General features: G+C 43.2%; 1 protein-coding gene across 1 annotated transcript; it reads left to right on the top strand.

Moving 5' to 3' along the window:
* Positions 1-636: 636 nt before the first annotated feature.
* On the top strand, positions 637-16,174 carry LOC125020735 (carbohydrate-responsive element-binding protein). The gene is made up of 17 exons (XM_047606201.1): positions 637-1,045; positions 2,230-2,336; positions 2,552-2,634; positions 3,099-3,188; positions 3,732-3,773; positions 7,590-7,764; positions 8,538-8,618; positions 10,320-10,471; positions 10,577-11,189; positions 11,295-11,368; positions 12,615-12,882; positions 13,047-13,162; positions 13,277-13,399; positions 13,634-13,761; positions 13,924-14,047; positions 15,603-15,732; positions 15,840-16,174. The coding sequence occupies exons 1-17, from the start codon at positions 666-668 to the stop codon at positions 15,983-15,985; spliced, it is 2,832 nt and encodes a 943-aa protein (XP_047462157.1). The 5' UTR covers positions 637-665; the 3' UTR covers positions 15,986-16,174.
* Positions 16,175-16,638: the final 464 nt, after the last annotated feature.

Genomic DNA, 16,638 nt, shown 5'->3' with positions numbered 1-16,638 from the left:
ATCGTCTTGCTGGAAAATAAATCTCCTCAGTTTGAGGATAGCCCAGTCTAGGCAGATTTACACATGTGCCATGAACGCAATAGTGACTATATATATATTTATATATAGTGTCCATCACATAACTTTTCAATAAACTTTTCTCAGAGTTGCATGGAGAGTTAAATTGTAATTTTCAAGGTGAAATTGACTGAACTACGGACTGGTTAAACAAAAATGATCCCAATTCCATTTATAAAAGCAATGAAATGGGAAAACTTCCAAAGGAGCCTGTTTTTCAGGCACTGAAAATGTACTTCCACGTTTATTAGAAGCTACCCTGTAACTTTGATGAAATACTTATTTTTCACGACCGAACAATAATACTTGAGTAAGATAAATATACTGATAATAGTAGTGTAATCATAATATTGGGAAGATTTGATCTAGTAAGATTTGTCATTCTAGTAGATTTGATCTTTCCATGAAGGACTTTAATAATACAGGAAGTTGGCCCACCGTGGTCCAGAGGTGCGGTGGTGGTGGAGGTTGTTGTTGTCTCAGTTGACAGATGTCGCTCCTCAGTGCTGCTAACAGGCAACACTTAAGGGAAATATTGCAATAACGATGAAAGCGGGGAGGGAGGGGAGGAAGGGGGGAGTCAGCTGAGGAGAAAGTTCACTGTCTGCATGACAGTCTCCTCTGATTTGAAGCGCACCATGGCGAGCACCAAAGGCGCAGTTTGCCCGGCCGGACAGGGTCAGCTGCAGGACTCCTCGGAGTCGGAATCGGAGCCGGAGCCTGAGCCCGCTCGGCTCGTCGGTGTCGGGCCGTCCACCGGCTCTTTCCCCTGCGCCCAGGTCATCCACAGCGGACACTTCATGGTGTCGTCGCCCCACAGCGATTCCGCGGCGCGCAGGAGGAAGAGCGGCGGGTCTCTGCAGTACGACTTCGACACGGTGAACAGGACGTGGTGCCTGACGTACCGGTACGGGCCGTTCAGCTCCGGGAGCCTGAGCATCGACCCAACTCTGACCCGCTTGTTTGAGTGCATGTCCCTGGCCTACAGGTGGGTCTCTCCATTGCAATGTGGGGTAGAATACACTCACTCCAACTGCTTCTTTTTTTTTTTTTTGTTAAAAGTGTGACTAACTTCTTACTTTAGCCGGATCGCTTTCTGTTCATCTTGATCAAAGAACACCGTCTACAAAAATAGGTCTACACTTGACTTTTTGTGCGTATTTTTGTGCATAGTGCGTTTTGCAGTCGAAGTTATGGGTTTTAGATTAAGTACAAATACTTAACTTTGTTGTCGTAAAGACAAGGAAAAAAATAGCCCATTCATTGAAGCTGCACATGATTATCTGTTTTCCAGCAGATTTCCCTTTTAAAAACGCGACAGTCAAGTTGGTGACTATGTTTGGATTTGTTGTCAGCGTGTTGCACAACCGCTTGGAAAATCTTCACTGAAAGATGGACTTTGATTCTAGTTGGCAGGACAGGAAAGATTGCAGCACAACTGAGGAAAACGAGGGAAAGTCCTAAAATGATGCCCGGATTATTATATAATTATTATTAAGTCTGCCTGTTGCTTTTTCTAGGGTACATATAGGATAGATGGAAGTTAGCATATTTTATTGCATAAATATATTTTTCTTTGAGTTTCACACCATACTGCGCTTTAGTTCTTTTTGTTTAAAAGCCACATATGGCTGGATACATATAGCTAGAAATGTTTGAACATTTCTTTTTTTCTTTATTCCTCTAAGTGCTTTATATGTAATGTATTATGTGCAGTGTAATGCTTGGCTGCACAGTATTTGTTCTCTTCTTGTCAGTAATATGCTGCCTCTGCTGTTTTGGAGCAAGTAACATGTCACTTCACTTAAAGCAAGTTGAACAAGATTCGCCTGGCTTCCTAGCAACTCCCTGAGCACCTTGCATTAGGAGCCATCTTTCCAGCACTCAGCACGCAGAGAGATGCTGGAATAAAAGTAAAAAAAAAAAAAAAAAAAAGCACAACCAGCCTGGCTGGGTGATGGGGAACATGCTGATTGGGTGCCATTAGTCAAAATCAGGACAGGTTTCCAACAGCGGGTGAGGAAGTGGAGTTGCTAATTTTGTTCCATTGTCCCTGTGAAGGGTATTTTGTCATTTCTCCACGTCTCCCCTCATGTTTCATAGTGTTTTAAAATAAAGAGCAGAGCTTTCACATTTCATCTAAATAGATATGACTTTTTTTTTATTTTGCAGTGGTAAAATAGTCTCCCCCAAATGGAAGTCTTTCAAAGGTCTGCGATTGCTGTGGAGGGATAAGATCCGTCTGAACAATGCGATCTGGAGAGCCTGGTTCATTCAGTGTGAGTCTGCCAACCTTCGCCTCCATCTACTGCTGCTGCCGCTGCCTGTATCACTGCCATAATCGAAGGGAAAGGGAAAAAACAAACAAACACCCAGATACCTGAAATAGTACATATTTCACGCATCATAGCACCAGAGTAAATGTAAATGTATACACAGCACCTGCGGTATAAATCTGCTGATTTTGTCACTCTCTCTCGTCTGCTGCGCTCAGATGTGGAGAAGAGGAAAAGCCCAGTGTGTGGGTTCTCCACCCCGCTGGAGGGCTCGGAGGCAGACGCACATCGAAAGCCTGAAGTAAGCGATTTACAGCTGCACATTATTCACCTGATAATACATACCGATCAGCCGCAACATTATGACCACTGACAGGGAAGGGAATGATACTGACCGTCACGTGATGCAGCCTGACACATACACAAAGACGGTTTAGGAACAACTAAAATAAAGCATGAAAAACAGCACAACCGGTGTCGACCTGGCCTCCACTTTCACTAGATCCCAAACTGATCAATTATCTGTGGGATACACTGGAATGAGCCAGAGGCCTCTCCTCTCAATCCACAGGACCCAAAGAGCCCCCACTAGAAGAAGACCCATGTTCATTCTCTGATGAGTCACAACTGTTTTTGAGGCACAGGGGAGACCTGCACAATATTAGGTCATAATGTTATGCCTGGTTGGTGTATATCTTTGTGCACTTAAGAAATCATACCCAAAACTCTTCTCCTTGGTGCTTCTTTCTGGCCTCATGCCCACAGGCGATTATATTAGAGGGCAGCTACTGGAAGCGAAGGATTGAGGTGGTGATCAAGGAGTATCACAAGTGGAGGATTTACTACAAGAAGAGGGTGAGCACTCATCTCTTCCTCACTATATATTTCATCAAGATTAGTCCGTGTCCATATTTTTGTTCAGACTGCTCAATAACTACAGACGGATAGATGGATAGCTAAATATATTTAGACAGTCATAGTCCTCAGAGTGAAGTATGTTGTCGATCCATTGATTCTTTCTGTAGACTTATGTGCAGTTTTAGCTTTTGGTGTGTTTAAATTACTTGTTAAATATTATGTTTTATCTGAGTTATTTATTGTAGATGTATTAATATATTTAGCCTGTGTTTTTCTGCATGTGTTCCTGATGCATTGTAAGTTCGCTCTGCATCTTACATTTAAAGGACAATAAAATGAAAATGAAAGGACTGACTAAACAAGGATCAGGTGTACGTGTGGTTTCCAACAGTATTTAAATAGTCAAAATAGTAATTTGGTCCATATGTTGGTTTATGTGTCTGTACCTTGTGTTTAATTAGCCAGAAAGAAATTTCATTTTCAAATCAAAACTATGCTCTTTCTTATTTTTTTCTTATTTTTCTTATTTTTCTTTTTCAGCTCCAGAAAAAGAAAGATGATATTCTATCAATGCTACAAGAGGTATGTCAAAAGAGGACAACTCTGGCTTTAGTACAATGTCTTTCAGCTGGCTTTGGGAACACTTAAAAGTAGACAAATATTGATTTTGACCCTTTGAAGGCCGAAGTTGACCAATTGACCCAGACTGGCGTGCTGTGTGTTGGTGACCTTCTGGCATTGTTTACTTTTGAATGCGGTCGAACCCAACATATGATCATCAAAGTCTCCAAGTGGCTATTTTTAGCATGTGAATTTAGCCTCCCTCGGTTTAATGAGAGAGGAAAAGAGAGCAACAGAAGAGGGCAAAACAGCTTGGTTCATGCGTCACAGCCTGACATTTGTAGGCAATTGACACACATTGATTGCCAGCGGCAACAATACCGCAAACAACTCTTTCTGGTTTTTATCTTTATTCAGGTGAACTAGCTGCAAAATTTAATGTCATTTAAAATCAAATCTGACCTACTTCCAGCGGGGCTTTGTAAACGTTGAGCAGCAAAGGGGCAGTGGGTTTGACAGTGACGCCAAGTGTGGCAGAAACAAAGGCTTCGGAGGTGGAGAGGAGAGGGAGGGACCCTGGGGAAGCACCTCGTCCATGATAGTATTCACATGAGAACGTGACGTGTGCCCCCATAAGCCACAGCCATCCCTCTGTTCTCTCTTTCACGTTTGTCATAATCAACCTTCTGTTTTGTATTCCATTGTGGATTTACTGTGGCACTAGAACATTTGAACTGAGGTCTGAACGCCAAAGAACAGTCCTTTTCATTGTGACCTTCTCCTTGTTGATGGGTTGTACGGCGCATGAAAGGGATCATATCAGCACTTACTTGACGGGACAAAGATCACTAAACCGGGTTTTTATGGTCCTCATTGTCAAAGTCTTGTCTTAGCTTGACATCCAGTGGCTGGAAAAACACTCTAGTTGCTTTTATAATATTAGAGTTTACATATTTACATATATTTACATATAACAACAGTTTTCAGCTCAAACTGTCTTAGTCTGAAAATTTAATGATGATATAGTTTCAGCCTCAGTCATATTCTCATTAAATGTGATATATGCAGATAAAGTAACTATATCTGCAGCAGGCATCACATTATGCTAGATTTCTGCCCAAATGTACGGTATTATTGGCTGAAGTTTCTTACAAGTTAACTTTGTCCTCATTAAAACTGTCAGTTTGAGAGCAAAACAAAAGTCCCTCCATGGGACGGACTCAAACCATAAGTGATAGTGGAGCTGCTTCAACATCTGACTGCACAACCAGTAACAAGTCTGTTCTTTGACACTAACAGAATACTACTGTTGACTTTAGCTACTTAAATGGTGTGGCCCCAGGGATGGCAAATTGTGTCGTCTGGTCAATCTACACCTCTTTGGTTTAGACGGAAATATCCCAAGAACCGCTAAGAGCATTGCTATGAAACCCTCAACAAACGGGCGTAGATTTCTAGGTTGACGTCGACACATGTGTCCCAATGAAAGGTATTGGGATTGGCATGAAATTCTCTACAGATCTTTATCGTCCCTGGAGCATAAAGATGGACAAACCTCCCTTGATTAATTGTTTTCCTGAAAGAACGTGGATTTGAAGGTCAGCGTGGTTGCTACAGCCATGACCACCTAGGCATTGCCTGACTTTGCGTTACTCTGGGCTGATCCAAAAATGGACAAACCGGTGGAATTCAAAGGCAGGTAAGAGTTCATGCAGGCAGATGACGCAAAGGCAGACAGCTAACAACGTGTGAGGGTACCCATGTGTCACTTTAAGCCTAAATACAGTTTAAATAAGGAGAACCTTTTTGTTGTTGTATTGTTGTTGTTGTATTGTATTTGTTGTTTGTTTTTGTTGTAGTCGTACCAGGCTGTTAACATGTTTATTACTGGTGTAAGGCTGTGTATTTTAACAAGGTCGACTATAGTGATTAACTCACTTTTGGGTTCTTTCAAAGAACTATAGTTTTCAACCTCGTTTTTCCACGCTGAAGGATAATGACTGTGGTTTTCCATTGTCTGCTCTTCTAACGGCATCATCAAGTCAAAGTTATTATTGAGCTTTTTAAGTGTGTTTTCGGTGCTCACCTCTGTGGTCTCCCAGGAGGAGGAATCTTAATGACTTCCTGACTTTTCATCTAGCTTTGGTTTTGTACAACTATTTGAGCCATTGCTCTAAAAATAAATAAATAAATAAATAAAATAATAATAATAGTGTCACGAATATGCAAGGTCCCGTGTGGACAAATCCTGAAGAATCAGGCAACCTCTTAAATAGGAGCTAGTTCCAATATTAAGAATACACTTTTAAAATGAAATATCCTCCAGTGCTTTGAGATTAAGTACCTGCAAAATAAATTATGCTCCAGTTAGTCTTAGCTGTACATTGTGTTTTGTGCTTGAGCAAATGTTTGAATGTTAACAGTAAAGTAAACCGAGATGGTGAACCTGTATGTCTTGTGAGTACAAGGACATCCAAACTTGGCAGCCTTGCTATTAAGCACTTATTTGCATACCAGCGTTAGCCAGAGTAGGGCTAAAAGCTAAGTATAGCCACACAGAGCAGCTAGCACATCCTAGTATTCACTTGTGGTATATGCAAGTAATCAAATGCCTTCTTCAGTGCTCAATTGCCCATTGAAAGTGTAAGCACAAACTCATACTCAACAACGCCGAAGTCCAGCTGCTTTTTCAAATGCTTTTTTACAAATCACAGTCAAGGACTTGGTAGAAAAAAGGTGTTGGAACAGACCCTTTGTCTTGCCGTATTTGTGCCCTTTAAATATTCTTCATATTTTATGTTGTGTTCAGTGTCTTCTTATCTCCTCCATTTTGCATTAAAATACATTTAATGGAATGTACCAACTAGTTGCAGGAAAACCCTCAAAAAATGAAAACGGAAATGAGAAATTTTCAGGTGCTCATGTATATGTGTGTATGTACATATATGTGTGTATGTATATATATATATTTCTTTTTTTTTTTCTTTTTTTTTCACTCACGTAAGCAAAAGCACTTTGCACTGGCAGGGGCCTCAGGTCTTCCTGTTTGCATGCACGTGTGTGTGTGACTCCCAGAATTAGGTCAGGGACAAAAGGCGGCCACTTTTATTGAAATGGTGAGACATCAAAATAAAGAAACGAACAAAGCCGACATAATGACAACCTGTAAGGGGCTAATGTTTTTGAACAATGTGTCAAAAGTGCTTTTTCATCATGCTCTACACACTCACACACATGCATATGCACACAACAATCTTACCTCATTTCTGCTTGTACACATTTATATGCTAAGAGGGGATGTCGTGTGCTCAGACGTAATCAAAACAGCTTCCGGCTCAATCTGGGCTTCCCTATAAATGCGGCCTCAGACTTGGATTTGGAGTATAAAGGCAAGGAAGGAGATCAGGCGGGAGCAAAGCAACTGGACCAGAGAAAAGACTGGGTCTGGAGCTTCATATTTAGTGACTTTTTCTTTCACTGGGTTTCAAGAAGAAAACGGAAAATTTGTTCCTGGCTGGGCTGGATACGATAATAGAAGGGATGCGACTACTAGGTTTAATTTAGATTTTGTTTAAGAGGATATTAACAGAATCCTGCAGTTCTGATATTTACATTTTAGTGATTTGCTTTTGCTTATTTGAGAGTCTTTAGTCACCAGAAGCAGAACTCGCACTGACGAGGATGCCATCAGTGCATCACTGTCTGATCAGGCCTTTTCAGTCCCATCAGTAGGGAGCCCTCTATTGGATAGATCAGGCAGTGGTTTTTGTTTGAATTTTTCATTTTGTCTTTTCATAAAGCCTGTAAGTGTTTTTATTCCTGGCTCATGTGCTTCAGGGTCAGATCTGCCAGGCCAAGCTGGAAAGGCGGTCCAATCAGATCTACCAGGAGACTGAGGCTGCCCCGGTGGAGGCCCACATGTTCGACCTGGACTGCCTTCTGTCCGACATCTCCGACACCCTGTTCACCATGACGCAGAAACCATGTCCCTGGGCCAGCGACCGACACAACAGTAAGTAGTCCGCGCTCTGAAGTTTTCAGAAGGACTTTCAACTGTGACTTTTGAATCTAATCATAGAAAAAATGATGACGAATAACAGAAACTTCTCTGCAAAGAATTCTAGAGAGTAGAGAGAAATTTTTCTTATAAGAAAACTTTCTAAATCTTACTATGAATGGCAAGATCTTGCATGAACAGCACATTTGCAGTTTGTTTTCTTCGCGTGAGATGGACATTTTATCCTGTAAGTGTGATTTTCTTGAGGAAAAGATTGACATTTTGGGAAATGCTCATTGAGTTTCTTGCTAAGAACTAGCCGATACGATTGAGACTGCTGTCAGATATGAAAACAAAGGGAAACATCTTGCATCAATTTATCTGAAAGTAACAAAAGATGTCTGTTACCTAAAGCTCAGCTAAAGTTGGGGAGGCGTTTTCAGGCCAACTTAACCGCTTCAAACAGGACCAGTGCCTGGAACAGCTCATGATTTTCACCTTATGTTGACAGATATTAGAGTTGTATTAAGCTTGTAACTCTCGCCAAGAATGCAAGTAAGTCTAAAATTTCAAACACTTCCTTTACTACACAATAACAACGCTAATGTTCTGACCCATAGCAGCTTTTTTTTTCTCTCTTGATGTGGCTGATGGTCACATGGGTCCAGCCAAGGAAGCCCACCCCACAAATAAGGAAATTCACTATGATGAAAGATGATATTTCTAGAAACCACATGCAATAACACTTAGTCATTTCTCTGTCTCCGTCATGTTCTCTTTCTCCCCAGCGTACACTAACAATGCTGATATCATTCAGCCGGGCCTTACCCCGCTGCAGCCCAACCTGGATGATTTCATGGATATTCCAGGTACTACGTCTGTCTGTGTATGTTTATCTGCCAGTGGGATTTTTAAATGTCGGAGAAGAATGGAAACAAATATCTGCTAGTGTCTCCTATGGTAATAATTAACAGCAATTAGAAGAATTTTCTCATCAGATGAGTTTAGTCTTGAATCAATGTTTGAATTACACTATTTATAAAATATTTTCGCATGATTTTGTTTTTCTAGTTGCTGATGAATCAAAAAATCTGCTCTTGAATGCCACTCCTTTGATTATGTGCTGTGTTCGCAGTACACGATTCGGTCCTCAGAGTTTAAAGGGCTGACAAAGGCGGGGCTGAGCTGGGAGTGGGAGAATAGGGAAGTGGAAGAGGATGTGTCTAACCACCACTTTGGCACCACCTATAACACTGGGGCAAAATAAAATAAAGTGATGCCCTGGGAGATGATAGTGCGACTCTGTGGGCTATCATCAGATTATGAGTCTGGGAACACACCATTTGGATTTGATTTTGAGGCGTGTCTTAGCCCATACAGGTTGACAAAGAAGGCTGAAATAATATAGCTCATCATGGACAACATCAGAGCTGTTTTGTGGTAAACAAGCCACCTGGAATAACATGTATGACTTTATTGCTGTTACTGTTTCTGTCCGTGACCAGATAAAACCCAGCAGATCTTTACCGGAGCGTAACCAGTTCCCAGTTTAACAACTTCATACCAACTTTCTGCAACAACAAAAGTGCGGTGGAGGAAGTTGGGCTGGCATCTAGGATTAGGGGCACAATGGAATATACTCCAAAAGTATGCTTCGGATGTAACTTCTTCTAAGGCACAAAGCTTTACTGAGCAGGACCTCCATTTTTATTTTATATAAATGATACCGTATATATATGTATCATCTGCCCTTGGTCTGCTTGCCTCAGCATTTGATAGGAAGCAGCTAGCCTTCAGAAAAAGAGCAGAAGGGCCTCAACCAGTCAGGAGGGAGCAAGTTGGAGTTTAATTCCTTGGTCAGGGGTACAGTTGCTGTGTTTTTTTGGCCTTTGTGTTCCTTTCAGTGAAGCAATCCAGCAGCTGTGTGGCTACAAGTTGGCCTTTGTAACAGACAGGCAACCTGCTGCCCACTGCTGTAATATATGTGCGTGTGTGTGCCAGTGTTTGTCCTCACAGCATTGGCAGGGTCCTTGGGGATCAGCTGTCTGCCTCCCCGTTGGTCACAAGGTCCAGGGAGCTAATGAGTGTCTGTCAGAGCAACACAGCTATGAGATTAATTCATGCAGAGTGCCTCTCTTAAATGGAAAATACAGCGCGCCATGCCAGAGGTTTCTCCTTACTGAGATGAAAACACAGACATTGTGGTATGTATTTTCAGTCTGGGAGATCATGCTGAATGCTGTACATGTTAACAACAGCTGTTTCATTCTGAAAGAGCTGGAATCAGTGTCTTGTTGAAGAAGTGAGTTTGTCTTCTCTGAACTTTAGTAACGTCGTATATGAAAGGACAGTTTTTAACCCCAGGTGGCGGCTTGCCACCGCCGGGTGTCACGGTGGCTTCAGAAATATGCGACCTGGCTGATACAAAGCAAATACCTTGGCTGGGTACTACATGCCAATATTGATGTTGGCTTGAAAAAAAGTAATTGTTTCTGCCATTTTCTGATCTGAACTTTATTCATCCAGCTGTGTCAGTGCTCACCGGCTGCCTCCGTGTGCGTCTTTTCCAGATATCTTCATGAATTACCGGGGCCAGCCCACCGAGCAGACCGGTTTTGCTGACTGTGGCTATTTTGAGAGCTCATCCAGCTCGGCATTTGCTCCAGTTCCCTCCCCCGTGGTAACGGCTCCTCAGCTACTTATCGACACCCAGCTGGCTCAGGTACGACTGCTGATAACATGTCCTCCTGCTTGAGTTTCTCGGGAAGATTTCATTTGGAACTAATATACTCACAGGTTAATGCGTGAATTTGTCTTTCTTATCCAGCCCAACCTGTCATCTGACAGTTTGCCCCAGCCCTCTACATCCAACACACGCCCAGACCAGAACAGGCCAGAGGAGGATTGCGGTGAATACCACTCATCTGGCATCATAACGGGAGCCATGCCGTATGGACATCAGTCATACCACAATGCACCAGCCACTGTAACCTTTACAAGCAGCACAGAGCAGCCGGCCTGTGCAAGTATTCCTTTTGTGTACCCGCTGCCCTGCCACAAGTTTGGCTACTACACAACGACAAATTTGACGTCCACTGTCATCACTCACACGGCCTCTACCACCGGGGGTCAGGGCTCTGCACACCAGACTCACGGCTACCATCACGCAGGGGACACTTACTCTCAGCCTCCCTGCCAGTCTCTCAGTTACCCGGCTGCTGTATCCAACCCGGTTCACGCGGTGCAGCCCTCCGTCACTGCAGCCCACTGCTTCTCCGTCCCGGAGCAGGTGGCCGTTACAGGGGTGCGAGGGAAGCACAAGCAAAAAACGGGGGGAGCGAGGACAGCCGGTCCCTCCGTGGTGCCATCTGGCCCCCCGTCCACCACCCCCACAGCCACTAGTTGCCTGGCTAAACTGCTGTCCTCCAGCGCCCATGAACGTGAGTCACATCCGACACGTGTCCCATCTCTTAATAATAATCTGAAAGGACTGATCACGTTTATGTCACAGTGAACTCATTAACTTCTGGTTTATGTTCTTTCAGGAAAGCCAACACTAGGATTTGATACTGCTTTAGTGACAGCCAAGGGTCAGAGGTCATCATCTCCCAGCACTTTGGTGAGCCTGTCAACAACAGCTCAGCCCAGTATCTAACTTTCCTGGCGAGAGTTGAGGGCAATAGTCCTGCTTAACCTATGATTTCACTACATACGGCATAGCTCCTACACCATAACCTGACGTGCACGTCAGCATCAGTGATGCAAACCGTAACGGCTGTCTTAAATGCGTTTCTTTGTTCACATATTTCAGTAGCCAGACAAGATCTACCTAGTTCAGCCTCCTCCCATCTACTTAGACGTTCTCTATATTTTATTCTGCAGTGATTTCAGTGAAAATTAATCCGCATTTATTAACTTCATCTCCAACATGAGCCGCTCCGTCTCACTCCTCACTGTGTGAAACACAAAGTGAAACTCACCACTAAAGGGCTAGCCGCTGCCTAGCATTTTAGTGGTGTCATTACAGAACAGTACACACATCAGTTCAAAGGTATAAATGCTTTTGGCAGTGTAGCCCCCTATGACGTAGGCTCTACATATCAAGCAGCTGGTCAGCATAGCTTAGCATATTACAGAAAAAGCAAAAACAGTAAGTCTAAGTCTTCTTAGATGTTAATAACCTGCTTATCAATACCTCAAATACATTTTTTTTGTGTCAGAAAAACAAATGACAGACTAGAAATACTGCTGAACAACATGCCTGAGTCTTTACAAGTGTAACAAAAGCTGCCTATGAGCTCTTGCAAAGCTCAAATAGAGCCTCCGATACTTTTGACTAAAAGACTGCAGGAAGTCATTGTGCCTGGCAAAAAATAGTCTGAATGCAGCTACTCGTGAGTTTAGTTTTAGTACAAACTAAGCACGTTGTAACATGTGATTGATCTCTAGACATTCTGGAAGGTACCATTTCCCTTCGAAATAGGCCGGTTAGCTCTTTCATCCTGTTTTCAGAGTACATGCTAAGATGAGTTAGCCATCTCTTGTCAAGATACAGATGTGAGAATCTTCTCACACCCCCCTCAGCAAGGGAACACAAACAACAACCTCTAGATGTCAAACTGATCGTTGGAATTAATGACTTATCGTGCAATCAAAGTAGAAACATGTTTCCTTTCTTTGTTGTAGTTACAGCAGCAGATTCACCACCAAAACATTAATGTGTCCATCACAAATGACTTGCTAACTGTAGAATCTTGCTAACTATATGCAATCTTTTCTGCAACTGCAGATGTACTGTGTGTGCATTAATAGTCCATAGCCATGTAGATAAGACACCTTTAACCGGACATCATCTTGTTCGACAGACAACCTCCAGCACACATGTTGTTGACGCTTCATCGCAACTGCGGCATGGAGCTGGCTGGCCTGCAGGGATCCCCGTGTTGACCCCTCTGCACAGTCAGACTGCCACCCTGGGCCACAGCGGACCTCACGCCAGCACCTCCAGAGGCTCGGCGGTGTCTGCCCTGCTCACCCACGGCTCCACGCACACCAGCACAACCCTCCTCGTACCCAAGACCGAGAAGCTTTCGCCTGTCCAGCTATATGGCACAGACAGGAGCAGCTTAAGTGGTAGGAACTCGCTGCCGCAGCACAACCCACCTCGGGTATTTCACAGGTTCTCAAGAATATGCTGCAGAGCGCATCAAGCAAGCACAGGAGGCAGAGAGCTGCAAATTGCATTGCTGATATGCACACATCGCAGTGCGTAGCAGTTACTTAATTTTCTTTTTCAGTGAACTTTCCAGCACATCCAGGCCAAACATCACCACCAAACCCGTTAGACAAAGCCTCCAATCCTGAGTCTCCACATTCAGGCTTCTCAGGACATGGGAAAATTGAATCAAGTAAGGTAGGGCATTGTGTCTCATTTCATTTACAAATCCATTTTACTGTATACATGTGTACATTATCTAACTCAAGTGTCAAGTATGATGTTCACATTTCTGGGCTGTGCTCTCTCCAGCAAACGGAGACCAGGAGGATAACTCACATCTCTGCAGAGCAGAAGAGGCGTTTCAACATCAAACTGGGATTTGACACTTTACATAACCTCGTGACAACCCTGAGCTCTCAGCCGAGCATAAAGGTACTGCAAAACGACGAGCAGCTGCATTACAGCTAGGTGTGTTGAAAGGTGGAGGCGGTGCGCATCAAAGCACTGTTGAGCTGCTTCAGTGTTAAACTGGAAAACTACAGTGGGTGACATGTAAATTCAACCGAGGAAACATCTCATCACCGGCAACCACAATAATGCTGGAAATGTGTAAATAATTACGCAATCAGGGCACATGTCTGACACGTGGTAATCTCTCCGTCACAGATCAGCAAAGCCACCACACTGCAGAAGACTGCCGAGTACATCGGTAAGATGCAGCAGGAGAGAGCCCAGCTGCACGAGGAGGCTCAGAGACTCCGGGAGGAGATCCAGCTCCTGAACTCCGCCATCAAGTGAGACCTTTAACTGAGCTCAACTTTTGCACGTGTGGGTGATAACGTGGGTTTAATTTAAAGTTCATCGATTTTATTGGACCTTGGGTCTTCGCCCGCTATCTGCCGACACGAACAAACGCCATGCTTGCTTTGTTGACTCAGTGTTTTCTCCTCGTGCAGCGCGTGCCAGCAGCAGCTACCAGCCACAGGTGTCCCTATCACACGGCAGCGCTTTGATCACATGAGGCAGAAGTTCAGAGAGTATGTCCGGGCCCAGACTCTACAAAACTGGAAGTTCTGGATTGTATCCTTATGAATGTAAATCTACAAAGATCTCTTTAAAACATAAACACACTGCTGCAGTCTCTCTCTAAAACTAGAATGTACGGAGATTAAACGTAGCCTTCTATTGCTGCTTAAGGTTCAGGTCTGTAGCTGTCTGGAGCATCGCATGGCATCTTCAGAACCCCTGAGGAATGTCAGATTATGGTTTGTTTCAACACCTTCTGTCTTTGAATCCAAATAAACGAATTACAGCAAATATCATGATAATCTGCATGGATACAAAGAAGACATTTGTGTTTTTAGTTTATTAAATACCCCAAAAATGGAAGCTTTGGAATGTATTGCATATGTTACATTACAAGTTTTAATGGCATAGTCCGGAAAGAGCACAAAATTCAATTGGGATGTCTCAGAGTAACCAGGCGTATAAAATGAATGCCTGTGCGTTGCATTGAAAAATTATGTAAATTTAATCCATAACTCTGTCCTTAATGATTTCCTACATCTGCCTTTATCTTGCAGGCAAGATGAGATTAGATGTTTACTTTATCTTTTGAGCGTGGCCCAAAACACCTTGAATGCGTCTCCTCTCTGTGAATATTTTTATGGCTATTCGAGGGACTGTGCTTTTATCTCCAAGCAGTTATTCTGAACTTAAAAAAAAAAAAGAATTATATGATGCTGCACTAGAATGAGTTTTTTGATGGAAGAAATATCCATTAAATATTAAGTCTGGACCGCCCCAAGGAGCTCAAGCTCAATATCTCAATATTTGTCTGTTTGACTGTGTGAGATTAATTCACCAAATGAATTCTCGAGCAGTGGGTTTACACAGTACATTTGTATTACAAATGAAATGGAAATAGAAGCCAGCTTTAAACAGTCGCTACACTACGTTTTGGGCAAAATGTATGTGTACAGTTGTTGAAGAAAAGAGAGGAGACGGCTGCTGATGAGGCTGCTTCAAATCGCCCAAAGCACAAGGGCTTGTGCTTGGCCACATAGGGTTTGGTAAAGAAACACAGCTAACTTTGAACACTGTGCTCCCTGCTGAGGTCTGGACTCTGTCTGCTCTTATGAAACCAAGTTAAAAGTGCTTTCAAGTTCAGAAAGCTATCGGACATGGATGTCCCAGACAATAAGTCGTCAAACTTGACTGCTCTGTACTGTCAGAGCTTCTCTCCACGTGGATGCAATGCAGGAACAGTTGAAGTATTGGACTGTCGTTTTTTTTTTAAAAAAAACAAAAAGCAGTGGTGAGCCACATGATCTTTCATTATACCAAATACCTGCACTGTTTTCCTTCTTCTTCTGTGTCTCATATGCCATTTTGCTTGCTGTAAATAGCCCACCAAATGTGTATTGATCTCCAATTAATTAACTAGTTTCTGAATAGCTTTTGGTGAAAACTACAATGTCCAGCTGTTAATGATTTATGTGTGCAGTAGAAACCAATGGATGGCACTGAATGCCTGAAGTTGCAAAGCTTTAAGAGATATTTTGGCTCTTTTTTTTTTTTTTTTTTTGGCTATTTGGCTTTATCCTTCTATCCACTTTCCTTAACTCTGTGTCAGTTCAGTATAATCATTGAGCCACTGTTTGAGTCCTATAATGGAATGGTGTCCACCGCTAGTGTGGAGGATCTGTGTCGATCCACTCTGTCCTGGCTGGATCAGCACTGTTCCCTGCCTGCCCTGAGGCCCAGTGAGTACCCTCAATTCTCCTTCTCCTGCCATTTATCTATATGTTCGCCGGTATCCTCTTGCACTGGCTCTAACATATATTTGTCATCTTCTTGTGTACTCTCCCAGTGGTTCTGAGTTCACTCCGTCTCCTGAGTACCACCACGTCCATCCTTACAGACCCCAGCCTGTTGCCAGAGCAGGCCACACTCGCTGTCACTCAGGGTGACCCTGCTGCTGTCCTGGACCACTCCTTACAGCCCGCCACTCAGTAGTAATATACACCCCATGTGACCTTTGAAGAGCAGACTCAGTGGAAAGCCATCACAAGGCTCAGGGGACTAGGGCTCAGGGGACAACTGTGGAACCGTTTAAAGAGACTCAAGACTGATAATACTGTACAATCTTATTTCCAATAAAATCCAACCAGCTGCAAAAAAAAAAAAAAAAATGGATTCTAGTACATCATAGTCATGCAAACTACAGTCAGCTCCACACATCTCCACACATCAATGCAGTTTTTGTTGTTTTAGTTTTTTTACTAAAACATTCAACTTTTCACTAATCAGCCACAACAATAAAACCACCACTAATATTATGTAGGTCTGCCTTGTGCCTCCAAAACGGTTGTTACCCATCAGAGAATGGTCCTGGTCATCTTCTGAGGGTGTCCTGTAGTGTCTGGGAACAAGATGATGTTAGTGGGGACCTTTGGATCCTATGTGTTGAGGGGAGGGGCCTCAGTGGATCGTCCCAGAGATACTTGTTGAGTTTGGGTGTAAATTTGGGGGCCAGGTCACCTCCTAGTGCTGTTTTTCATGTTTGTTTTTATTTTTGTTTGTGCGTGTGTGTCAGGCTGCATCCTGCTGCCATCAAGGAGTGTCATTACTATGGGGTGGGGGTGTCTGGTCTGGTGTAGGTGGGTGCT

Source organism: Mugil cephalus, chromosome 15, assembly GCF_022458985.1.
Source record: "Mugil cephalus isolate CIBA_MC_2020 chromosome 15, CIBA_Mcephalus_1.1, whole genome shotgun sequence".
Taxonomy (NCBI): domain Eukaryota; kingdom Metazoa; phylum Chordata; class Actinopteri; order Mugiliformes; family Mugilidae; genus Mugil; species Mugil cephalus.
This window is presented reverse-complemented; position numbering and strand designations above follow the sequence as displayed.